General features: G+C 43.0%; 1 protein-coding gene and 1 long non-coding RNA gene across 5 annotated transcripts in view; one reads left to right on the plus strand and one right to left on the minus strand.

The window, feature by feature from the left end:
* UIMC1 (ubiquitin interaction motif containing 1) overlaps positions 1 to 20738 on the plus strand; it is a 310878-nt gene that overhangs the window by 276141 nt on the left and 13999 nt on the right. For all 4 annotated transcript variants that reach the window (XM_078652794.1, XM_078652796.1, XM_078652795.1 and 1 more), the window contains one exon: positions 3770 to 3812. In XM_078652794.1, coding sequence (XP_078508920.1) covers positions 3770 to 3812 — 43 coding nt within the window. The remainder of the gene's footprint in view (positions 1 to 3769; positions 3813 to 20738) is intronic.
* Positions 7714 to 10701, minus strand: LOC144768823 (uncharacterized). Its single transcript, XR_013598635.1, has 3 exons — positions 10656 to 10701; positions 10224 to 10290; positions 7714 to 7913 (listed from the first exon to the last, which is right to left on the minus strand). It is a non-coding gene; the product is annotated as an uncharacterized LOC144768823 (long non-coding RNA).

Here is a 20738-nt window from a genome sequence, read left to right on the forward strand (position 1 = left end):
CCAAGCTAGGTCTTCCCTGAACTGAAACAAGCATCCTGGGACCGGTTTCTGGGTAACACCCTTCATCAGCCAGGCTAGCTTGAATCCAGTGGGAAGTGAGCGAGGGACCCACGTCTGGTCATACCCTGCCAACTTATTGGTAAATATGTTCATTAAACACTGCTGCCTCGACAGTCCAGTCCGTCAATAAGGGCCTTTTGCCTGCTCGGTACAGCTCGACTTTTTGGACTCGGCCAGTTCGTAGACCCACCACCTGGGTGTGACTGCTAGGGTATCTATTCACAAGGGGGAGTTTTTGCAGTTAGAAGTATCCATCGGAAGAGAAAGGTACTTACCTGCAGTAACGCTCTTTCTGGTGGATGCTGAATCTAGCCTCAGATTCCTCACTGACCCTCCCTCCTTCCTGTTCTGTGGACTGGGATCTCTTTTTGTTATGAAAAGGTCCGAATGTAGAGAACTGCACACTGGTCATGTCTGCTTCTGAGGACACATGCAGTCTAAGAAAGCAACTTATGTCTGTGTGCATGGGTGGTGTTTATATCTGGCTCTTCTTGTCACTTCAAGAACCTAACATTTGTGCAGAGACACACAAAACCACTTACTTGCACACAGTATTTCTCCTTTAAAGTTTCCTGATCCAGGTTGACGCCTGGGGAGTATTCACTTGAGCTGGGATTTGTGGTTGGATGGCCCACCAGAAAGAGCATTATAGAAGGTAAGTATACTGTTATTCACATACTTGGGGGACGATTACAATGGAGCCGTAAAAGACTCCAACCCTCGACGGCTGGATCGTAATGGGCGGTCGGATTCCTTTCTGACCACCTTATTAGGATGTAGGCTGTCTGTAAGGAATCCGACTGGTCATTCTGGATGGCTTCCGACAGGCTCACAGAGCCTGTCTCCCAGTTGGAATGCTGCAAGTAATCTCAAGGGCTGACCTTTCTGCCCTTGAGATTACATTGGCGGTTTTTGACTTGGTTTCCATGCCGATCTGTCTAACATGGAAACAATGCCGGAAAGCGTCTTTGGGGCCCCCTGATCCTTAAACTATTCCTATATTTACGGAAACCTAGAAGTGCAATTTCAAATATATTTTCATAATATTTGATTTACTCTTATTATGAGTTAAACTGTGACTCATGTATTTTTCGTTGTCTTCAAATACTGAAATCAAGATCTTGCTGTTTACTTAGTCAAATAAATTGTAGTCTTCATTATGTAACACCCTCACTTATACTTCATATCTCTTTCTTTATATATATATATATATATATATATATATAAAACGCGTCCGCTGCAGCTAAATAAATTACCTGATAACCTGTGAGTGCTCTGCATTTCAGTAGTTGCTGTGTAACAGGCGAGACCGTACACTCACAACACGGAAGCACCCGTCCTGAGTTTGGAGGTTGCAGGTGGGACGGTTCGAATTGATCTAATTGACATTCTTCTGAAGCGCTGCTGAGGAACTTTCCCACCGACCAATGAAGGTCGTGAACTATTCAAATTCATGGACGTTTAACCATTTGACTGATGCCTATGGAGACATCCTGGTGTGATATCCAGCAGTTGTGGTGAAGGGACATGGAGTCTTGGATTGTACCTCAAGTAGGGAGATGCGATAGCCTATTTTGGGACTGCTTTGGACTCTGAAATTAACATCGTGGCCTACAGTGTTCATGAGGCACTACGATTGATAAGCCCATTCGGGAAAGGGGTGCCATTTGGGCTAACACATAATCACGTATTACAACTGCAGTGTCAGCAGGGCAACTGTCAATGAAAATTCGGAACTAACTTTGCAGTCTCTCCCATTGGTCAATAACCAATTAATGAGGATAGGCATGTGGTGTTTTTAACCAATCAGAGACTCTGTAATATTTGATCAGCACTACACAGGATGGAATAAGGCACTGATGCCGAAACACGTCTCCTGTAGCTAAATAAATTACCTGATAACCCGTGAGTGCTCCGCATTTCAGTAGTTGTTGTATAACAGGCGAGACTCTACACTCGCAACACGGAAGCACCCATCCTGACTTTGGAGGTTGCAGGTGGGACTGTTCGAAGGGATCTAATTGCCATGCTTCTGAACTGCTGCTGAGGTACTTTCCTGTCGACCAATGAAGGTCAAGGATTATTCAAATTCATGTACGTCTAGCCATTCGACTGATGCCTGCAGGGACTTCCTGGTGTAATATCTTGCGGCTGTGGGAAAGGGTATACAGAGACAAGGAGTCTTGGATTGCTCCTCAGGAAGGGAGAAGCAATAGCCTATTTTGGGACTGCTTTGGACTGTACAATTAACATTGTGGCCTACAATGTCCATGAGGCACTGCAATTGTTAAGCCCATTTGGGAAAGAGGTGGCATTTGGGCTAACACATGATTGCATATAACAAATGCATTGTCAGCAAGGCATTCGGACGAATGAAAAATCTGAACGAACTTTGCAGTCTCCCCCATTGACCAAGAACCAACCAATGAGGATAGGCATGTGGTGTTTTTAACCAATCAGAGACTCAGTATTATTTGATTAGCACTGCGTAGCATAGAATAAGGCAATGATAACCTGTGAGTGCTTTGCATTTCAGTAGTTATTGTGTAACAGGAGAGACCCTACCCTCGCAACCCACAAGCACCCGTCCTGAGTTCAGAGCTTGCAGGTGGAACTGTTTGAATAGATATATAAAGATATTCAGATGAAACTATGAATGTAATTGTGTGTGTTTATATGTATATATATCTCCTATATTACATTCAAAAATTCATCTGAATACGCTATTAAATTAACTTTCATTATGAGGGACCTCAAGGCATCCCTTGATAATGGGATCAGTATTCTGCATTTTTTTACCTCTTGTACCTCAATATTCATAGCTCTCTCACTGATTGTCTGACCAAAAGTCGCACAATTTTAGCATACCTTATACAGTGACTGACTCTTCAAAGACACTGCCTCATTTACAGTTCAGTTATTCATGTTTCCTTCTTCCTAGGTTGGCAGTTGGTATGAGCAGAGATCTTTATCATCATACTGTACCCTAGAAAGAAACCTATTTTCTAATGAAAATTACTAATCTCCAGTTATTCATAAGTATATTTTGCATTGTGTTAAACACTTAACAAATTTAAGTAATTACACTAGACCCATGAACAAAGACAAGCAATGACAATAGACCCATTTGGTGGCAGTTTTCTAACAAGCTTCTGGGAAGTCATTTGGAATAGCTGTTGACAGATGCAAGTAACCAAAACACAAGTTCTTTCCATTTTGGGCACAAGAATGCTCCATGTTGTGCATATTTTGGTTGCGTTACGGAACAAAATCTACCCTGCTGTGGAATATAAAGGGGTATATTACACTCGCTACACTTTCTGAAGGATTAATTCACCAATCCTGTCTGTGTGCAATGTTATTGATTTGAGCTTCTGAATGGAATTGCAGATTAACTGTGTATTAAATGAGCCGTGACTGTGACACCTCGGTTATGCATGTTGATGTGTGAAATGGGCCATTTGCCCACAATAAATTACAGGAACTCACTCATTCCACTATCATGCTCTCAACTTCATAAGCTGTTTGAAGTTTGATAGTTACACCTACCTTTAGAAGCAACATTTGAAACTTTGCCTGCCCCTAGTTTCCTAATTTAAATATGCTAAAAATGCACAAGACTGACATACTATTGTGTGTAGTAAAATATTTGTTATTAGTTCACAGCTTGTAAACTGATGGTGTTTTTCCTCTTTCCTCCTAACCTTAGATGCCGAAAGGAGGACCAGTGCCCCTAGACCTGCGCGCCTGAGGTGAGATGAACTAGGTCTTTTTCTGCTTGAGTGTTGTGGTACAGCAGTGTAATATGTTGTGGAACATGGCCACATCTACGGTTAACAAGCATCACCCCTTGGTTTCACAGCGTCCAGTGCTAGTGCTCCCCTGGATCATTCTTATCTGGCTGCTGCTAGAAGGCATTGATCAATGGCACACCCCCATGAAGATCCCATAGCTATTTCGGTTTAACTCTTGGAGCAGGTGTGCTTTCTAGAACCAATTCCCTAAGATTACTCTACTTAACCTCTTAGTGGCAAAGTTCTCTGATTTTATCCATAGCTTCGTAATAACCGGATGGCTACAGTATAGCAAAGTATAAGCTATAGGTGTTTTTATTAGATAGGGTATTTACAGTAAAAGAAGTGCATACAAATAAAGCACAAAACATACGATTTAACGCCTAGTTTTGCAGGAAAAACAAATCTAAGGCTGGTGGTACTTACTATGGTATTATTGCTTACCGTTGCCATCGTACTGACTCCACCCATGATCAACCCCAAGAAAAAAAAGCTATTTATTTGAAGAAAATGTTAGCACATAGCGTTAGACTGTGTACTTTTGCAGAACATTTGATTCTAAAATAATGTTAAGGTGCAAACGGTTTGTTACAGGTAAGTAACTATTGTCTTACTTTTGGGGCTAAGTGGCTGGAGACTTGGGACCTACCTGATACAAGGGTAACAGGATGAGTACAACCTATGTGTTGGAGAAATTTTGGGACTTACTGGGCTCAGTCACTTAGTTCTATTAGAATCTTTCAGTGCATTCTTTTTGTGGCAGTGCCTCTTCTAGTTCTCCACGTTTCCAGGTTCCAAGATGGAAAATGTTACTCTGGTTTGGAGAGCAATCTTTTCTCACATTAACAAAGAGCTCTCTTTCATCTGTCCCCTCGCAGGAGCTTGAAAGTCTCTACCACGATTACCTAAGCTAAGAACCCAGGCAGAGGCTCTTTAGAAATGTTTCCCTCTATCTACAAAGCTATTTCAATCTTGAAACCCCAACATCAAATTTCTGGAGTCATCTTGATGTTTGCATTGAAGCCATCAACAGGCTGACTAATTTTCTCTGAATCCAATCCAGTGTACATCTGGCTTATCTGAGAATCTATCCATTTTGCCACTCAACCAGAGATCTCAGAGACCTACAATATGAAAGGAAAGACCACCGGTGGGCTGGTCTTGCCACCCACTGTCGAATTAGAGGAGACGGACACCTGCACACAGGCCAGAGTTACTATACAACTTCTGTTGCAGAACACAAAGGATTACTCATTATTTTAAATATTGGCTTCCTTCTGCTCCTTGCTGTGATAGCTAATGGGGGATAGAGAAACTCTCACTGAAGGCTCCAAATTGCAAATTGCCTCAGGTCTCTATATTCCAGGAAGGTCCATACTCCTATTTCTCAAAGCATGTGCAAAGGCAATTATGATAGTGTGCCTTGCTGGTCAGTATTGGGAGAAGGGAGACAACCTAGAACATGTTGCAGCATACACATAATCTCTCTCCCTTCCCAAAAAAAGAGACTAGCAGCAGCCAATCAGGCTTTTCACACCACGTGTGGCCAACACCTAGCCTGTTTTTTACTAACATTGTATCGGGAACCTTTGGAAGTTTCCTTTAACAGGTATGTGACAAAAGCATGGAACATCATCTCTGGGGGCCAACTGACAAACTGCCAGAAAACTCATAAAGGAACACGTGGTACTGGCCACATATAGTAGTTTGTAGAAGCCTTGAGTCCCAGAAGCAGTACTACTTTCAAGCTATTAAGGCAGATGCACTGTTTATCACTTATCAGCAAAGAGCAAGATTTCAGCTTGTCTTCAGAGAGTAACTCTGTATGTGCACGTAATCATTGGTGTACTGCTGAAGAGGAGTTCCAAATCTTGCTCTGCGGCTAGAGCACAGATCATAGCAGAAGGAACTCACGGGTCGCCCATCGACTGTAAACAACCATACTGTCAAACATTCTGAAGGGATACCTTTCTAGAATGTCCCTCCCACAGCTTAACAGATTCTTTGGAGTTTGGTTGAGGAGCCCGTAATTATTGATTTTGGAATGGAGGATTAGAAGTTATATATAATGCATCTTGAGCTGAATAAGATGCGGATGTCTTTCTGGAAATTAACTATTTGTAAGTAGACATTCCACTACTAATTTGACTATAGTTTATGAAGAACTCGACTTTTTAAGGTAGTTTGTTATGCCAAGATCAAATCTGAGAACAGCTCTAACATCTATAAATATTGCATGCATAGAAAATAAGCCGGTTTGTGTGACAATCCAACATAAACTCTACTCTCATTGATCCAGAAGGAGCATATAAGTGTTACAACAGATTAATTTTATCACGTTTGAAAATCCCCAAAAATGTCTAAAAGAATGTCCTCCAGTCGTCTGATCCTTTTTTCCTCTTTATTCAATCAAGTTATCAGTGGCAGCCAACTTGAAACAATAGTTAATACTTTTAACAGCCAACGCGTTTCATCCCCATCTGGGACATCATCAGGGCTGTGAAGTAAAGAATACATAATCGAAGTCAAAACATAATCATCCAAACTATACATTACAGATAACAATCATAAACAAAAGCGGATGGTACAAACTCAAGGTTTGAATTCCTTCTCTGCCTATTTAACAATCTTAAAACATCTCCATGGATCTCAACAACTAGGCATAGATACATGTAGTGTCATAAAAGACAATACAAACAACATTCCTTATCGCCAGCCGGACTCTTCGCACAACAGCATCAACAGCCCGCGGGAAGACTGCCAACATGAATCTCCAGCTCACCGGTCCGCAACACCCAACCTTCTCTCTTCACCACGCTGACTACTGCCCACGATGCTGACCTTGATCCCCGCAACCCTCTCCACTGCGAATTGGACTGTTGGCACAAAACCTGAGAGGTAAACCTTCAGCTGGACTAATCTGGGACTGCATCTGACCTGCACTCGATTGCTGTCGGCCTGGACTTTGACCCAGTCCAGGGGATGAGCACAGGTTTGGGTTTGCTTGTGCCTTACCCTGACCAGGATCGAGGTTGCTGCTTGACCACGGCCCACACCCCAGTTTCTTTAGCTAAAACGAGGCTCCAGATCAAGTACTCTGTTATTTCTCCTGACAAAACAGGCAATGCCTAACTGAAGCGAATATGCATGACCTCAAATGGTTTGAAACGATGTCCATAGTCCCTTTTGCTGTTCCAAGAATCCCTAGCGCATCAGACCGCCAATTTATGAACTTGACTTTAATGAACGAGAAGTTAAATTTGTTCTTCTAACAAGAAGGGTGGAGAGAAAATTGAATTGAGGGAAACTCAAAATCTGTGGTTGCACCTTCAAATCCTTCCTCTTTTCAAAATCCAGATTCTCCATGGTGCTTGGGTCCTCGTAAAAATCCACAGCTTTGTCTGTCTAGGATGAAATGCATTCTCCTGTATTATATGTGGCTTTTACAAAACATATTTCCTCTGTACCAATGGCATTGGTGCCAAACCAATCAAATGCATATCTCTGAATAATGATTCCATCATCTTTGAGCTGTGGTTGGCGCTGAAGTCAACACTGATATTTTCAGTGACTCACAAGTGTTGCGTCGCTGCAGAATAAGATGATGAGCAGCTCATCTGCCCAGCAAAGGCCTCGCTGCTGAATAGCAGTCTTGGAAAGGAGACCAAAAATAGGTGTAGGATTGAACCAGAACTTTGTCATGACGGCATGCCATCCAAAACAACGCAAACGAATGACACAGTGAGAAACTCATTTCGTCATTTCCTTGAGAAAGAGAAAATGTTCTACACCTGCAAATTCCTTCCAAGGATAAACACCAGGATACGATGCTACATGCACTTTTAGAATGAAAGCCTCCCTTATGGAGTTTAGCAAAACTCCTATCTGGCGTTACTTGATGGAGCTTGACTTCCTCTTTTAGCAGTTCCCACACACTCTCATCGGAAAGTTAGCTGTAAGGCCCATCTAAAACGGTCATCTTATCATCACGACCCACATAAAGTTCAACAGGGCAGCCATGGCTCTGCAAAACTGCCAGTGTTGGCCTCATCGATTTTCCTGAATGAAAAAAATAAAAAAAGTTTGATAAGGGCAATGGCTGTCAAAAACCTCAAAAGGTCAAACTAGACCATCTTCTTTCGCATTTAGAAGAAAAAGTCAAAGTTATGAAAAATGCCTAGAGTTTTTTCTTTAACACAGGGTAACAGTAAAAACAATGAAATCCACTAAGAGTAATCTTCAGCTGTGTTTTTTTTAATGCTTTTAGTTATTGATTTTTATTTAAACAGTCTAAAGGATAACCTCTTTTAATAGTGTGTGCCTGTATGCAGCCGGGTGAGCCAGTAGATAATCGCAAGAAGGTGCTACTTGCTAAAATGGGCACGTTTTGTGTACTAAAGTGTGAACTAATGCTACATCTGTGTTGTATAGTCTGCATTCCTTTTACGACTACCATTCAAGGGACCCATATATTAATAACAATTACGCGTGACATTATTAACTGTATACAGAAACTCTTTAGGAGCATTTCTAATGGTTTGTGCTTTGTACCGAACCTTAAAAGACAGTGGTAGCATTCTGTTCAAATTATAATTATGCATAGGGTTAGTTGCTGTGTACTGGTCACCAAGCATTGTCAACCCATACACCTCTAACCAAGTCTACTTGCACCCCCTTCTTGTTAGAAAAAGTGGTCCTTTTTACATTTTTCAAATCCCAATTATATTTTAGAAATAGTCTTGAGTTTGAGGTTTTCTGTCCATTCTTGGTCTTTTAGAAGCACCACTTTTCATGAAGAAAGAGCCCTGTAGAACAGTATTGTACGTTACATGTATAAACAGTAAGTGTCTCACTGGGAGACACTGTAAGAATCAAGACATCAGACCTTCAGAAGAGAAGTTCACTGTTTAGTAGTTTTCTTATGTGCCCGATTCTCCCCTTGAAACAACTGCTGCTCTGAAAATAGTCTCTGCTGAAACATAAATTTGCACGCATAATGAAACAAAACAACTTTCATGACCAAGAAGAAATGATTATTTCCACCTTTTAGAATTACTTTTAACTGTGAATGGATTTTTTGCAGGATGCTGACAAAAGCCCTTTCTAGCCCTTTGACTGGGGACCTTGATGCTATCTGGCCAACAGTTTCACCTAATTAGTATTAGTTTAACATTTTGTGTTAACTTTTTCTAAGTCCCTGCCACTATGCACATTCCTTTCTTCAGTGACTCTGGATCAATTTGAGCTGAAAACTTTATTGCAAATTCTGCAGCAGACTGTGGAATATTTTAAACGTTCGGGAAACCCATATTTACTTGTAAATGCCACTGCTGCATAATGCCAGTGTTCCTGCATATACGGGCTCTACTCAGACTACCACCCAGTGCACCCCATAACCAAGCTGTGGTGGTGGAGGGGGGTTTGTAGGGAGACTTGAGGCAAATGCAGGTATAGAGTTGGAGTGCCTTCTTAAAACATGGAGTCAAGAGCTTGGCAACACTTTGAATTGTAGTTTTTGAGGTCTCAGGGGTTAGAGAACCCCAGCTTAAAAAAAATTAACAGGATGAATCTTTGAGGGGATGGGAAATCGAAAAAATATCAGGGTGCTCACACCACATTCTACTCAGTTGTAGAAGCAGAAGTGGCATGGGTCACCAACTGTTTAGCTGATTTTGCACAAAGGCAAGTAAGTACAGATGGTGTTCATCTGAGAAGCTGTCATTGGAATTGTTTGTGTCTGAGGCACCCTTTAGGTCGACTCAACACCCTCAGAATGACTTTTAAAGAATGCTGCAGTATTTGTATGTGCCAACCACAAGATGGTAGCAGCATGCTCAGCATGTAAATCTGTACCAGATGTTGTAGTAAAAGGAAACCATTTTATGTAATATATGCTCATGCGCTCCTGCTAATAATTCTCATATCTCGCAGCTCTCCCTTTTCCATACATGTAAAAAGGTTCCCATACTCAAAAGGATGGGGAACTAGGACATAGCAGAAAGCAGACCTCTTCTGTGTTGAGGCCCAGTTTACCCAACACCAGCCTCTTATGTTTAGTCTAGGAAATGATACACAATTCCTGCACATCTCATACAGGACCTTGCTAACACGTGTTATCTTCATACACTTAGTGAATTGTTCCCCTCTCTGATGCCCAATGCTTGGTCATTCATGCACTACCTATTATGACACACGTTAAGTGATTCAAAGACTGCGATTCCCAGTCAGTGGAAGAGCAGCTCTAACTGTTAGCTTGCAGGACTAGGCACCAGCCCGCTCCACGTTCACATGTTCTGCAGGCGGGATTGTTACAGCTATGCTACTCCAGTCACCTGTAATGGTACGGCAGTTTTGGGTGTCCTTCCTTACCGTTTGTTGGGCGGAATCAGATGTTTTCAATGTGTCCCTCAGTGGCCTCTTCTTTTTGACAAGCCCTCTGGCCAAGAAATGAAGAAAAGAGATCATTGTAACAACTACCCTACCACAGTCACTTGCGCTGCCACTGCACATTGGAAACTGGCTATAACGCTATTCAGTGGGCTTCATTCCGTTTCCCTCTGACTTACTTTCATCCATGCTATTAAATCATTTAATAATTTTCCAAATTGGGTAAGTACTGAGAGGGATTAGAGAGGAGCTGGTTTATCCGGATGACCTTTGATGCACTGAGTCGCAGCTCTACATACAAATAATTGGAATATGTGATGGCTCATTGCAGCTTTATCATTTGTGAAAGCAGTGGGGCGCCATAAAGCATGCTGTGACAAAACAATGGAAGAATTAATTGAAATGGCTTTTCACCTGCAGAGAAGGATCGCAAATCTTGATGTCAGTGGCCCAGTTTTCTTTTTTTCAAGACGGCTGTCAGTGTGTGTATTACCCCTGGAGACAGACTAGCATCAGAATTCATGAAGTCCGTGACTGGGCTGGAGTGCTACTGACCTGACAAAAGAGACGCTCTCAGGGTATGGTCATATGTTCAATCCGACACACATCATGGAAAGCGTAAATGTGTTTAAACAGTCTCAAACATCCCAGTATCATTCCAGATCCTCAAAATATCATGTATGCTCCTTCACTACACACAGGCAGCAGTAGCTGTAAAAAGACAGAGCCTTGCCATAATGTCTTGCAAAGCACTTGTACCCCTGTCAAACACAGTAAAGAACTTGTAGATCCAGCAGCAGCTGTAGTCTTGTGTGAGGCCCTCCTTCAGAAGAACTACAGACCTCAGCAAAATAGAGATAGAAAAGGCAAGCCTTCAACAAGTGGTATGACTTGTTACTAGGCCTGGGAGGTGAATTCCGTTAGTGGAATTTTAGGAATTTGGGTAATTTCGCGTTCCGTGCAGAATGCGAAATTGCCCAAAATTCTGCGTTCCACGACTTCGTGAAATTTTTTGCTTGTTCGCGTTCTCAAAAGCATGTTCGCGAGATATTTCCCCCCGAGCAAGCAAACAGCGATTGTGAACACTAAAAAAGCACTGCGAACAAGCAATTCCACGTGTTCGCTGAGATTTTTTACCGTTTTGCGGAGATTTGCGTAACACGATTACGCAAACTCCGCCCACCCCTACTTGTTACTGCCTACCCTGAAACCTTGAACGTGAATGGGAGAATGCTACCCTGAGGCAGACACAATTCATTAGCAGATTCACAGTAGAAACTACTACAAAGCAACAGTGGGCCAGCCAAGTCTATCAAGGATTACTTTAAAATAATCTGTGACATGAAGAATCTGGAAACATAAGAAAACAATCCAATCACTTCTCAAACTAACATAAGGACTTCCTTTCTTTTCTGGTATTTTTTTAACAAAACTGTGGAATGAGGTAGCCATCAATTGTGAGCCCATTAATTAACACCGCTAGTCTTGCCCCACAAAACACATTGTTGGAACCAGATTACTCAGTCGGGCAAATTCGATCATCACAGTGCAAAGCTGTCTCTTAGTCTGGCAAAGACGATTAGACAGGTTGGGCTGACCCTCAGTGAAAAATTGAGATGGATGTCTACGTCAGAAAATGTGTTAAGGAATATCAGTCAAAACAGCACACCTGAATCAAGAGAGCCTCTCAGTAAAAGCTCACAGACCAAATTAGTAAAATCAGAAAGTATTTTATGATTAAAATAAGGCCAACATGACTACATTTGGGACTGATAGATAAAGTTACAAAATTTTAATGTAACAGTTCCATTCCACATGGCTACTCTATTCAGCATGAGCAGTCAATGAAAGTACTTGCTCAGTATTCATAAGCGGCTTCTTCCCGCTCCAGTTGCACAGCACGCCTCCCAGCTCCCTGTTGCCTCTTGCCTTCATTCAGGCCAAAAGAGCTGGCCGAGACTCCGTTGCCTTGTGCAGCCAGGCATAAGTCATAGCATCCAAACTTCACAGCGATCCAGTGGGTGTCTCTGGCTTGTATCACCACAGGAGGGGAGAGTATTTGGTCTTCTCAAGGCTGCCTAAGCTAGTAAATGGTACTACTTCCTTTCAGTTAACAATTCGGCAATGTTCTTCGCCCTTAGTGCGGACTCTAGCTTTCTCGCCTCCGCAGGAGAGTGCTTGTTCTGGATAACATCTTAGCAGTAAGTGTATGTTCTCTCCAGCAGGTCCACTTCAGAAGAATAGTCTTTTGGGTGATCTTTTGTGTCCCTGTGAGTGACCAGGAGATTAGCCACCTTGGACTGGTTTATAAAACGAAACACACACAGTTTAGTCGGAGGCATCACATTCCCACTCAAACATTACCAGTCCTGCGCCATGCAGGTTTGTGTGTCTGTCTTCCCTCCAGATTTAGACATCTAGCTGTGTTATGTCACTTAAAAGCATCCCAGCTCTGGGCTCGGTGGCTAAAAGGCCACACATGACCGCCCACTGCTTCCTTTTGGACAAGGGGTCTGTGTCACGTTCTTGCAAGTGACAGACAGGAGAAGTATGACTGTAAATCTGATGCTTCAATCTGCAACACCATCAGATAGAACACCAGGCAGAGCTGGATGGAATGCCCCTACTCTTATTCCTCCTCCCCAGTTTTACTAAAGTTTTTTACTTGCATTGTAAACTCTGTTAAGTGAGTGGCTATTTCAAGGCATTCAAAATGGCACAACAATATCAATAAAGAAACTCACCCGAACTGGTTTGGTGACCCCTGACCTCAAGCCTTCTATGAAAGAGCAGGCCTGCAATGCATGTCTTACTCTCTGGTTCTCCGAGTTCCCCATAGTCCTTGGAAGCCTCCCGATAGGGTTATATGATAGAACCAGACGTGCCTCTACCACGCAACCTAAACAACGAATGCGCGTTAACCACGCATTCCTTTACAACGTATACCTTTACCACTTAATTTTGTGGAAAAGGCATTAACGGAAAAGAGGTATGTGTCGCTAAGGTTGCGACCCCCGCCCTAAGCTACAAACTCCCCCCCCCGCCCTGAGGTCAAAATACGCCTACCTCCTCAAAACTACACCAATCCAGGCCTAAACAATACCCCCGACTCCCCAGCCTTAAAAACTTCCCCTGACTCCCCAGCCCTAAAAAACTACCCCGACCCCCTCAGCCCTGAAAACAACCCTTTACCCCAGCCCTGAAAACTACCTCCAAACCCCCCAGCACTGAAAACTTCTGCGACCCCCAGCCTTGAAAACGACCCCGGCCCTGAAAACTAGTTTTGAACCCACCAGCCCTGAAAACTACTTCCAACCCCCAGCACTGAAAGCTTCCCCCAACAACCCCAGCCCTGAAAACGACCCCACCCACCCCCCAAAACAACCCCCAACCTGCCCACAAAACAACCCCTAACCCACCCACAAAACAACCCCTAACCCACTCCCAGCCCACAAATCAACCCTGACCCACTCCCAGCCCACAAAGCAACCCCGACCCACTCCCAGCCCACAAAGCAACCCCGACCCACTCCCATTCCTCAAAACAACCCTGACCCACTCCCAGCCCGCAAAACAACCCCTGACCCACTCCCATTCCACAAAACAACCCTGACCCACTCCCATTCAACAAAACAACCCGACCCACTCCCAGCCCACAAAACAACCCCGACCCACTCCCAGCCCACAAAACAACTCTGACCCACTCCCAGCCCACAAAACAACCCCGACCCACTCCCAGCCCACAAAAAAACCCCGACCCACTCCCAGCCCACAAAAAAACCCCGACCCACTCCCAGCCCACAAAAAAACCCCGACCCACTCCCAGCCCACAAAACAACCCTGACCCACCCCCAGCCGACAAAACAACCCTGTCCCACCCCCAAAGCCAGAAAACAACCCCTGACCCAACACCAGCCCAGAAAACTACCCCGACACCTGAAGCCCACAAAACAACCCAACCCCCACAGCCCACAAAACAACCCAACCCAGCCCACAAAACTACCCCGACCCCCCCAAGCCCTGAAAACAGCCCGACCCCCCAGCTGTTAAACTACCTCCAACCCCCCCCCCCAGCCTACTAAACTACCACAAAACAACCCCCACCCACAGCCCAGAACTACACCCAGCCCCACTTACCTTACCGCTTCCTGCAAGGTCTTCCTGCTTCCGTCTGCAGCAGCCTACAACTAGACCTCGCATGGCCTTAACCACACATATGCGTGGTTAAGGTATATGCGTGGTAGGGCTTGCGAAGTCAGAACACTCGTGGTTTTGATTGCGGTGTTCCTACTGCTTCCCTCCCGGTAGCAGTGAGATGCACATTTCTCTCTTACCTCCACTCTCTGGCTTTATGGCAGGTACCTGTGGGTTAATGCAAAAAAAAGTCACTCTTATTCAAACTAATTATGCAATGAACAGGCAGGTTGCGTGGCTGCTACTGAGAAACGAATACAATTAACTTGTATACTATGAAGGAAAAATATGCACTGAAAAACTGTTATTGGTATCTCAATGTGCCATCAAAATACCAACAGAATCTAGCAGAGAGAAAAGATGGGAACAATGCAAAAAAGTATATTTTTTACATGCATATTTGGCTCATTTCAAATATTTGCAGTGAAAGAGACATGTATAATATCTAAAAGCATCAAAGCTGGCAATTTTCTGACACCCATGTCCAGCGTTGTTCCTGAAGTTTACTTACCAACCCTCTGCTCAGAATTAATACACATTTTTAACAAATTGCCCATTAAGGTGATGGTACCCACATGTATCATCTAATATATTATCAATCCCCTTCCGTAAAAATCCACAACGGTCTGCGAAATCCTAACCACCAACCAATATTAAACGTTCCGAAGTTTGGCAAAGTCGTTGAGAGGAAGTGAAAAGACAACTGCAAGATCATTTGGGTTAAGATTACCTGGTTTATGGCCACAATCTGATTTCACTCCTATGAAGACAACTTAAGCTGCTCTAGCAAATATTTAAGAAGATCCAAAATGAAGGGAATTGCATATGTTTAATTTTAACGGAGGAGGATACTTTGGAATCCTAGTTGAAACCTTAAGGAATGGACGGGAGTGTTGGGTGAATAGCCTTGAGTGGACCAAACCTTCTGTTTACAAACAACGTTAGAAGATTAGGATCAAGACCTCCAAATCATCTAAGCAGGGGATCTCTTGACATAAAGCTGGCCCCATTGACTCGATCGATCATAATCTGACATGTGGAATATTGGATGCCGGATGACAACTCACAGATTCATCTCCATCTCATTAAGTAAACCCGTCATCATCACCAAGCGCTTAAATCATATGTGCCACTGGAGGAGGGAACCCTAGATGATCTCTGTGGGATATAAAGGAGATGCTGGTGCTAGCAAGCACAGTCAGTAACACAGCATTCCCAAGCTCATCTCCCTGCTGCTTGGTAGTAACTTTTGGGCCTAGAAAGTAAGTCATATTTGACTTATAGCCCACCTTTTCCCCACAAGTCAATGCAGTTGTCACTGACTTCTAAATGATGTACCATTCATACAGCATATCATCAATCTAATTTATCAGATTATTAGCGGTGGATATCTGGATTACTGCAGCATTTGTACATAGTCGTATAAATGAATTTGGCAGATATTTTGCAAAGTCTTCAGTGACACTCACACATGCTTGCCCTCCACATAAGGCGACTGTACCACAGCAAGCCTAGACTGAAATTACTTCAAACCTACATTGAAATCTTAGTGGTTCCCTGTGACCTTCAGTATTATGGTGAAGGTTATGTGCACCATGCGCAAGTCAGTCTAAAATAAGGGACCACTATTCCTTCAAAAAGAACCTCCACTCATCAAAAATTGTTTAATATGAAAGCATGGGGCAATGACCTAGGATGCCATACAGCCTAAAGCTATGACGTGCCCTTGCCCATCTCAGAGAACCTAATCAAACTATGTAAAAGATGTTGAAATGTACATTTGTTAAGAAGGCTTTAGAATGAACGTTAGTCTTGTGTTGACGGTGATAACTTAAAGCTGATTTGGCTGGACTCATAATGTGGCCTTTGGCTTATACATCACCTGAACAACCATCCTCTCCCATCTACCACTACAACCTACCTCCACTCTCCTCTAATTGAACAAAATCACCATTTCCCCCTTTTACAGAGCCTGTTGGTTTGACAGATTGCTGAAAGACTCCCTAGTACATCTCACAGGACCGATGCTTCCTGTCTTCTACTTGACTCTCAGCTATGTCTCTATCTTTGAGTATATATATGTATACATCTTGAGGTAACTAAAAGGCGACACCATTGGTGCTGTACAAAACTTCTCAAATAAAGAAATGATGTTGTCATTGTCTACTATTTGTTACATTTGTGCTAAAAGCTTATCAGATTGCAAGCGTTCAGGAGATGACCGTTCGCTGTCCGCCCATCAGACAGCATGCTCCTCGATGAAGCACCCATCACTTGGTTAAGTGTCCTCCCTGCCTAGACTGAATTTGTGTTTCCATGATCATGGTGACAGGGAGAGTTGTCCTGCAAGTCGCCTAGAGTGCCTGGGGAGAAGGGTGGCTGTGGGTTTGCAGAGTTCTGCACTAGGCAAACAATTTCAGACTTGGGCTTCTTCTTTGTTGCCTAAATAAAGGCATGATTTTCACGAAAGGGGCGTTGCCAAGCCTTTTGAGCTGCCCTTGTCATAAAGGTGGTCTGTTTGGAGAATTTTTTTCTGAGGTTCCCAATCCAAGATGTAGAGGCCTTTCCTGTGATGTTATTTCGGGTTTGAATCCTACATAAAGGCATTTAAATTCATTCCCTTATTTTTCATCGTATTGTTAACCCCCTCGCTACTATTTTGATCCTCTATTTTTGCTTCTTACAGTTGGAAACTCTGCTGGATGTATTTCGGGATATACTTACTTTGCCCTTTCCTCTTCCCTGGTTTTAGGTGGGTTTGGTGCCTTGCTAATATTGTCTGTAATCTTCAATCAAGAGTTTCAAGGTTGCCAAGGAGGTTTTTTGCCTTTTTATCTCCTAACTGGGACCCTCTTAAGTAGACCCTGAGCATTTTTCATGCGTATTCTTAAGAGCTGGTTGGCACCAAGGATACTGGGTGGAAAGACCTTTTTTTAATTTTATTTTTCAGAGTTTTATATAGCGCAATCTAGACCCGAAGCTGGGGAATTGGGTTCGAGTCTCGGAACAACCGTCAACACCCTGTGATTCTGGGCAAATCACTTAATCTCCCTGTGCCTGACAAAAATAAATGTGTACATCTGTAACAAAACTGGTGCTCATTTAAGGCGCTCTGATACCTGATGTCTCGGGTCTAGTCAGCGCTATATAAAACTCTATAGAAAAACTAAAACAAGCACTATCCTCTCTAGGCCTCCCTTCCATCAGTCAAATTATGTTCTACCAGTTACTGGGAGAATCCGACGCAGCAGTAGTGCAAATCAGGTGACAGTACCTTGGTTCCGACTGCTGTTGCACATTCACCCATTTTCTGCCTTACTCTTAGGTCACCCAACCACTTTACAAATTTGTCATCAATGCAGATTGACTAGTCGCACATGCCCAGCATGATAACTAGTCTCTCAGATCTGACTAGGGCTTTCAGAATTTGTATTTTCAGTGTGGTTTTTTGACTGTCTTTTTAGAGCCTCTTTGTTATTAATTTCGCCTTGGAGCAGTGAAAGATTTGTCTGACTAGGATGATTGACTCCCCAAACAGTTCTTTCTTTCTTAGAGTGCATCTGCTCCACTGCTGAAAGAAGACCTAGATAGGATTGCCAGACTACACTGATTTATGCCTCTTAAATCTCCCACCAAGGAGTTAGATTACCCATAGCTGTAATATCACCTTCTTTCCCAATAGTGACTTACCCCGAAGAGCGTCAATAAGGATTTGAAAAGGTAGGTCCAATCTGACTTTCTACTGCAGAAGTATAAAAGAAGATTTCTATACTCTCTATCCACGTCAGCAGTGGTACAGTTTGTGCAGTTGTGGGCCCTTCACAGCAGATCATTGACTTCTAGTGGCCCCAGTGCTGTGACACCTTGTCCAGGTAAAGACCGCTTTTCTTGACTTGTCATTAGAAACCTTTTGAATGGGTTGAGAAACCAGATATAGGCCAACAGCCTGATATCATAGTTCTGAGGGATTCTATATATTTACCTCTTAAAACTACATTCATCTTGATCCTGAGCTTTGAAGAACTGATGCCACTGTGTGTGGCTGTCGACAACCCTCTGCTGCTCCTTTAGGTTTAGCTATGGACAAAGGGACAACAAAGGAGTAGGAGAACGATGTCATGAGGAAAGGTTGTTTATCTTAAAATTATTAGCCAATAACATGGTTTGAATGTGCCTAAAATTGACTAGACCCTTTGTTTTTTTTGTGTCTTGATCAGACCTAATCACAAAGCTCCCTATCCTATCAAAGGAATATAAAACTTCTAGCAAAAAACACATTTAGAGAAAAATCTGAGAAGGTTGATAATTAGCAGTACGTTTTGCAGCAGATAGGAAGATGTATTTGCCTATGCTTAGCTCTGTCCTTGGCAGGTCAGCATGGTGGCTAGAGGAATGATGTAGTAATATACACAAAAAAGAGGATCAGAGAAATTTTAAAGACCATCAGGCACCGCTTCCCCACTATACAAATAGAAAACACAATAGAAGGCCCCCTGGGTCTAGTTTGGAAATGGAGTGGTGGGGTATCCCTCAGAAAGGTATACCGCACCACTCCATTTCCACAGTAGACCCAGGGGCCTTTTATTGTGTTTTCTACAGGAGTGATGTGCCTGGCTGCAATCTACATAACCTTTTTACAGAAGCTTAGAAAATGGTATTTGTATTGGTAAGGGATATCCCCTTTGTTGAGACCACACAAGATACTGCCTCCACTAGTTAGCTCCTCACCCACATTCTCCCTCTTTAACCTGGTCAGTCATTAACACTCATATCTTAACACTGTGTTTTTTCTCATGGTTTTCACCAATCTGTGCACATGGCGATACAGATAAACAAAGCGGATTGAGGCTCTCCTTAGTTTCTGTCTCTGCGGAATTAACTAAACTAAACAGACTATGCCTTACCTATAATAAGAGGCCTTAATCCTTATCAAGATCATGAGTGCTATTTCTACATACCTATGTGGGTTTATAGCTGCGACAAGCTGGCGAGGGCGTCCTTCACCAGGATACGCTGTCTAGATCAAGCCCAGATTCTCATTAATCTCTGATCATTAGTAAAGGTTGTGCTTGACACAGTAGCTGGTAAGGTCTTGCTTCCTGAGAAGAGAATCCTGGCATTAGGGGTGGCCACTTTTCATTTCTGCTCTTGATCTTCAGCATAGTGTTTTTTGTGTGCTTTTGGACTGATGGCTTCCTGTGTGAAGCTGAATCCCACTGCTTTACTTTGGATGCATCCTACTCTGGTTCAGCTGCTGCAGTATGCATCTCAAGTGAGTAACCTACCAATATGCTCGGCCGAATGATTCTGATAGTGAAAAACACCTAAAAGTGGTGGTGATCCTTCGAGAAAACCTGGTGGCTAGGACTTTATTATTCCTCATCTGTTGAATTACATCACAGACCCCTCTGAGACTGATTGGGAACAGGGCCTGGCTGTTTGAGCGCATGCATCTTTTTGTCTGCTACAATGATATATTATATATATATATCATTCCAGGAAGCTGTTATTGCAGTATATTTTGTTGGCTCTCATAATCAATCTGATTTTTATTTACAAAAAACCCATGTAGCTTGCAAGGCAACAATAGAAGGTAACAGGAGGGAACGCACACTAAATATGTTGAACCTTGAAACACAAGTCAGGAGATTTCCAGCAGTGGTTGTGCATGTTTCTTGACTGTGAAAAGTATTGAATTTTGAATAGAAATGAACTAATTGAAGGGGATTAGGATTGGTGCAACATGATATGTGGAAACCTGTGAAATCTTAGGAGATGTTTCTTCTTACGGATGACCTTTTTCTCACTACATGTGCTACATTCCCCACCCTTCTCTTCGGCTTTTGAACTTGACTGCTTGAGGCCTTGACTGTTTGTTGTTTGGTTCATCTAATAACAAAAAATGTAAAGAACGTGTAGATCTTCTATGAGGCACAAAATAATTCACTTGGTGCAAGTACAGAAGGAAGTATTGGTGGTTTTACAATGTCCGTCTGACAGATCGGACTAGATCCTAAAAATCACCAGCATTGAGGGCACAAACACAGTTGGGAATTAGGGCTGCCACAGGGTCTTCAGAGGATCATGGCTCTGATGGAATTGAGGTGACTGAGGACATTATCTTCTCAAATAATCTTAAAGCTTCTGATTAAATCCCAAAAGTAATGCTTATGGCACCCAAAAGGCCCAGTCTAGCAATGCCTCCTGATGAACGACAGTCAGAGCTGAAAAGTTCGGAGTCCAAGTTACAAGGTACACCTTTGATGTGGAAAGCACCAGCCATCTAGGAGGTCATTGAAAAGGT

This window comes from Lissotriton helveticus, chromosome 7 (assembly GCF_964261635.1).
Source record: "Lissotriton helveticus chromosome 7, aLisHel1.1, whole genome shotgun sequence".
In the NCBI taxonomy this organism is placed as follows: Eukaryota; Metazoa; Chordata; class Amphibia; order Caudata; family Salamandridae; genus Lissotriton; species Lissotriton helveticus.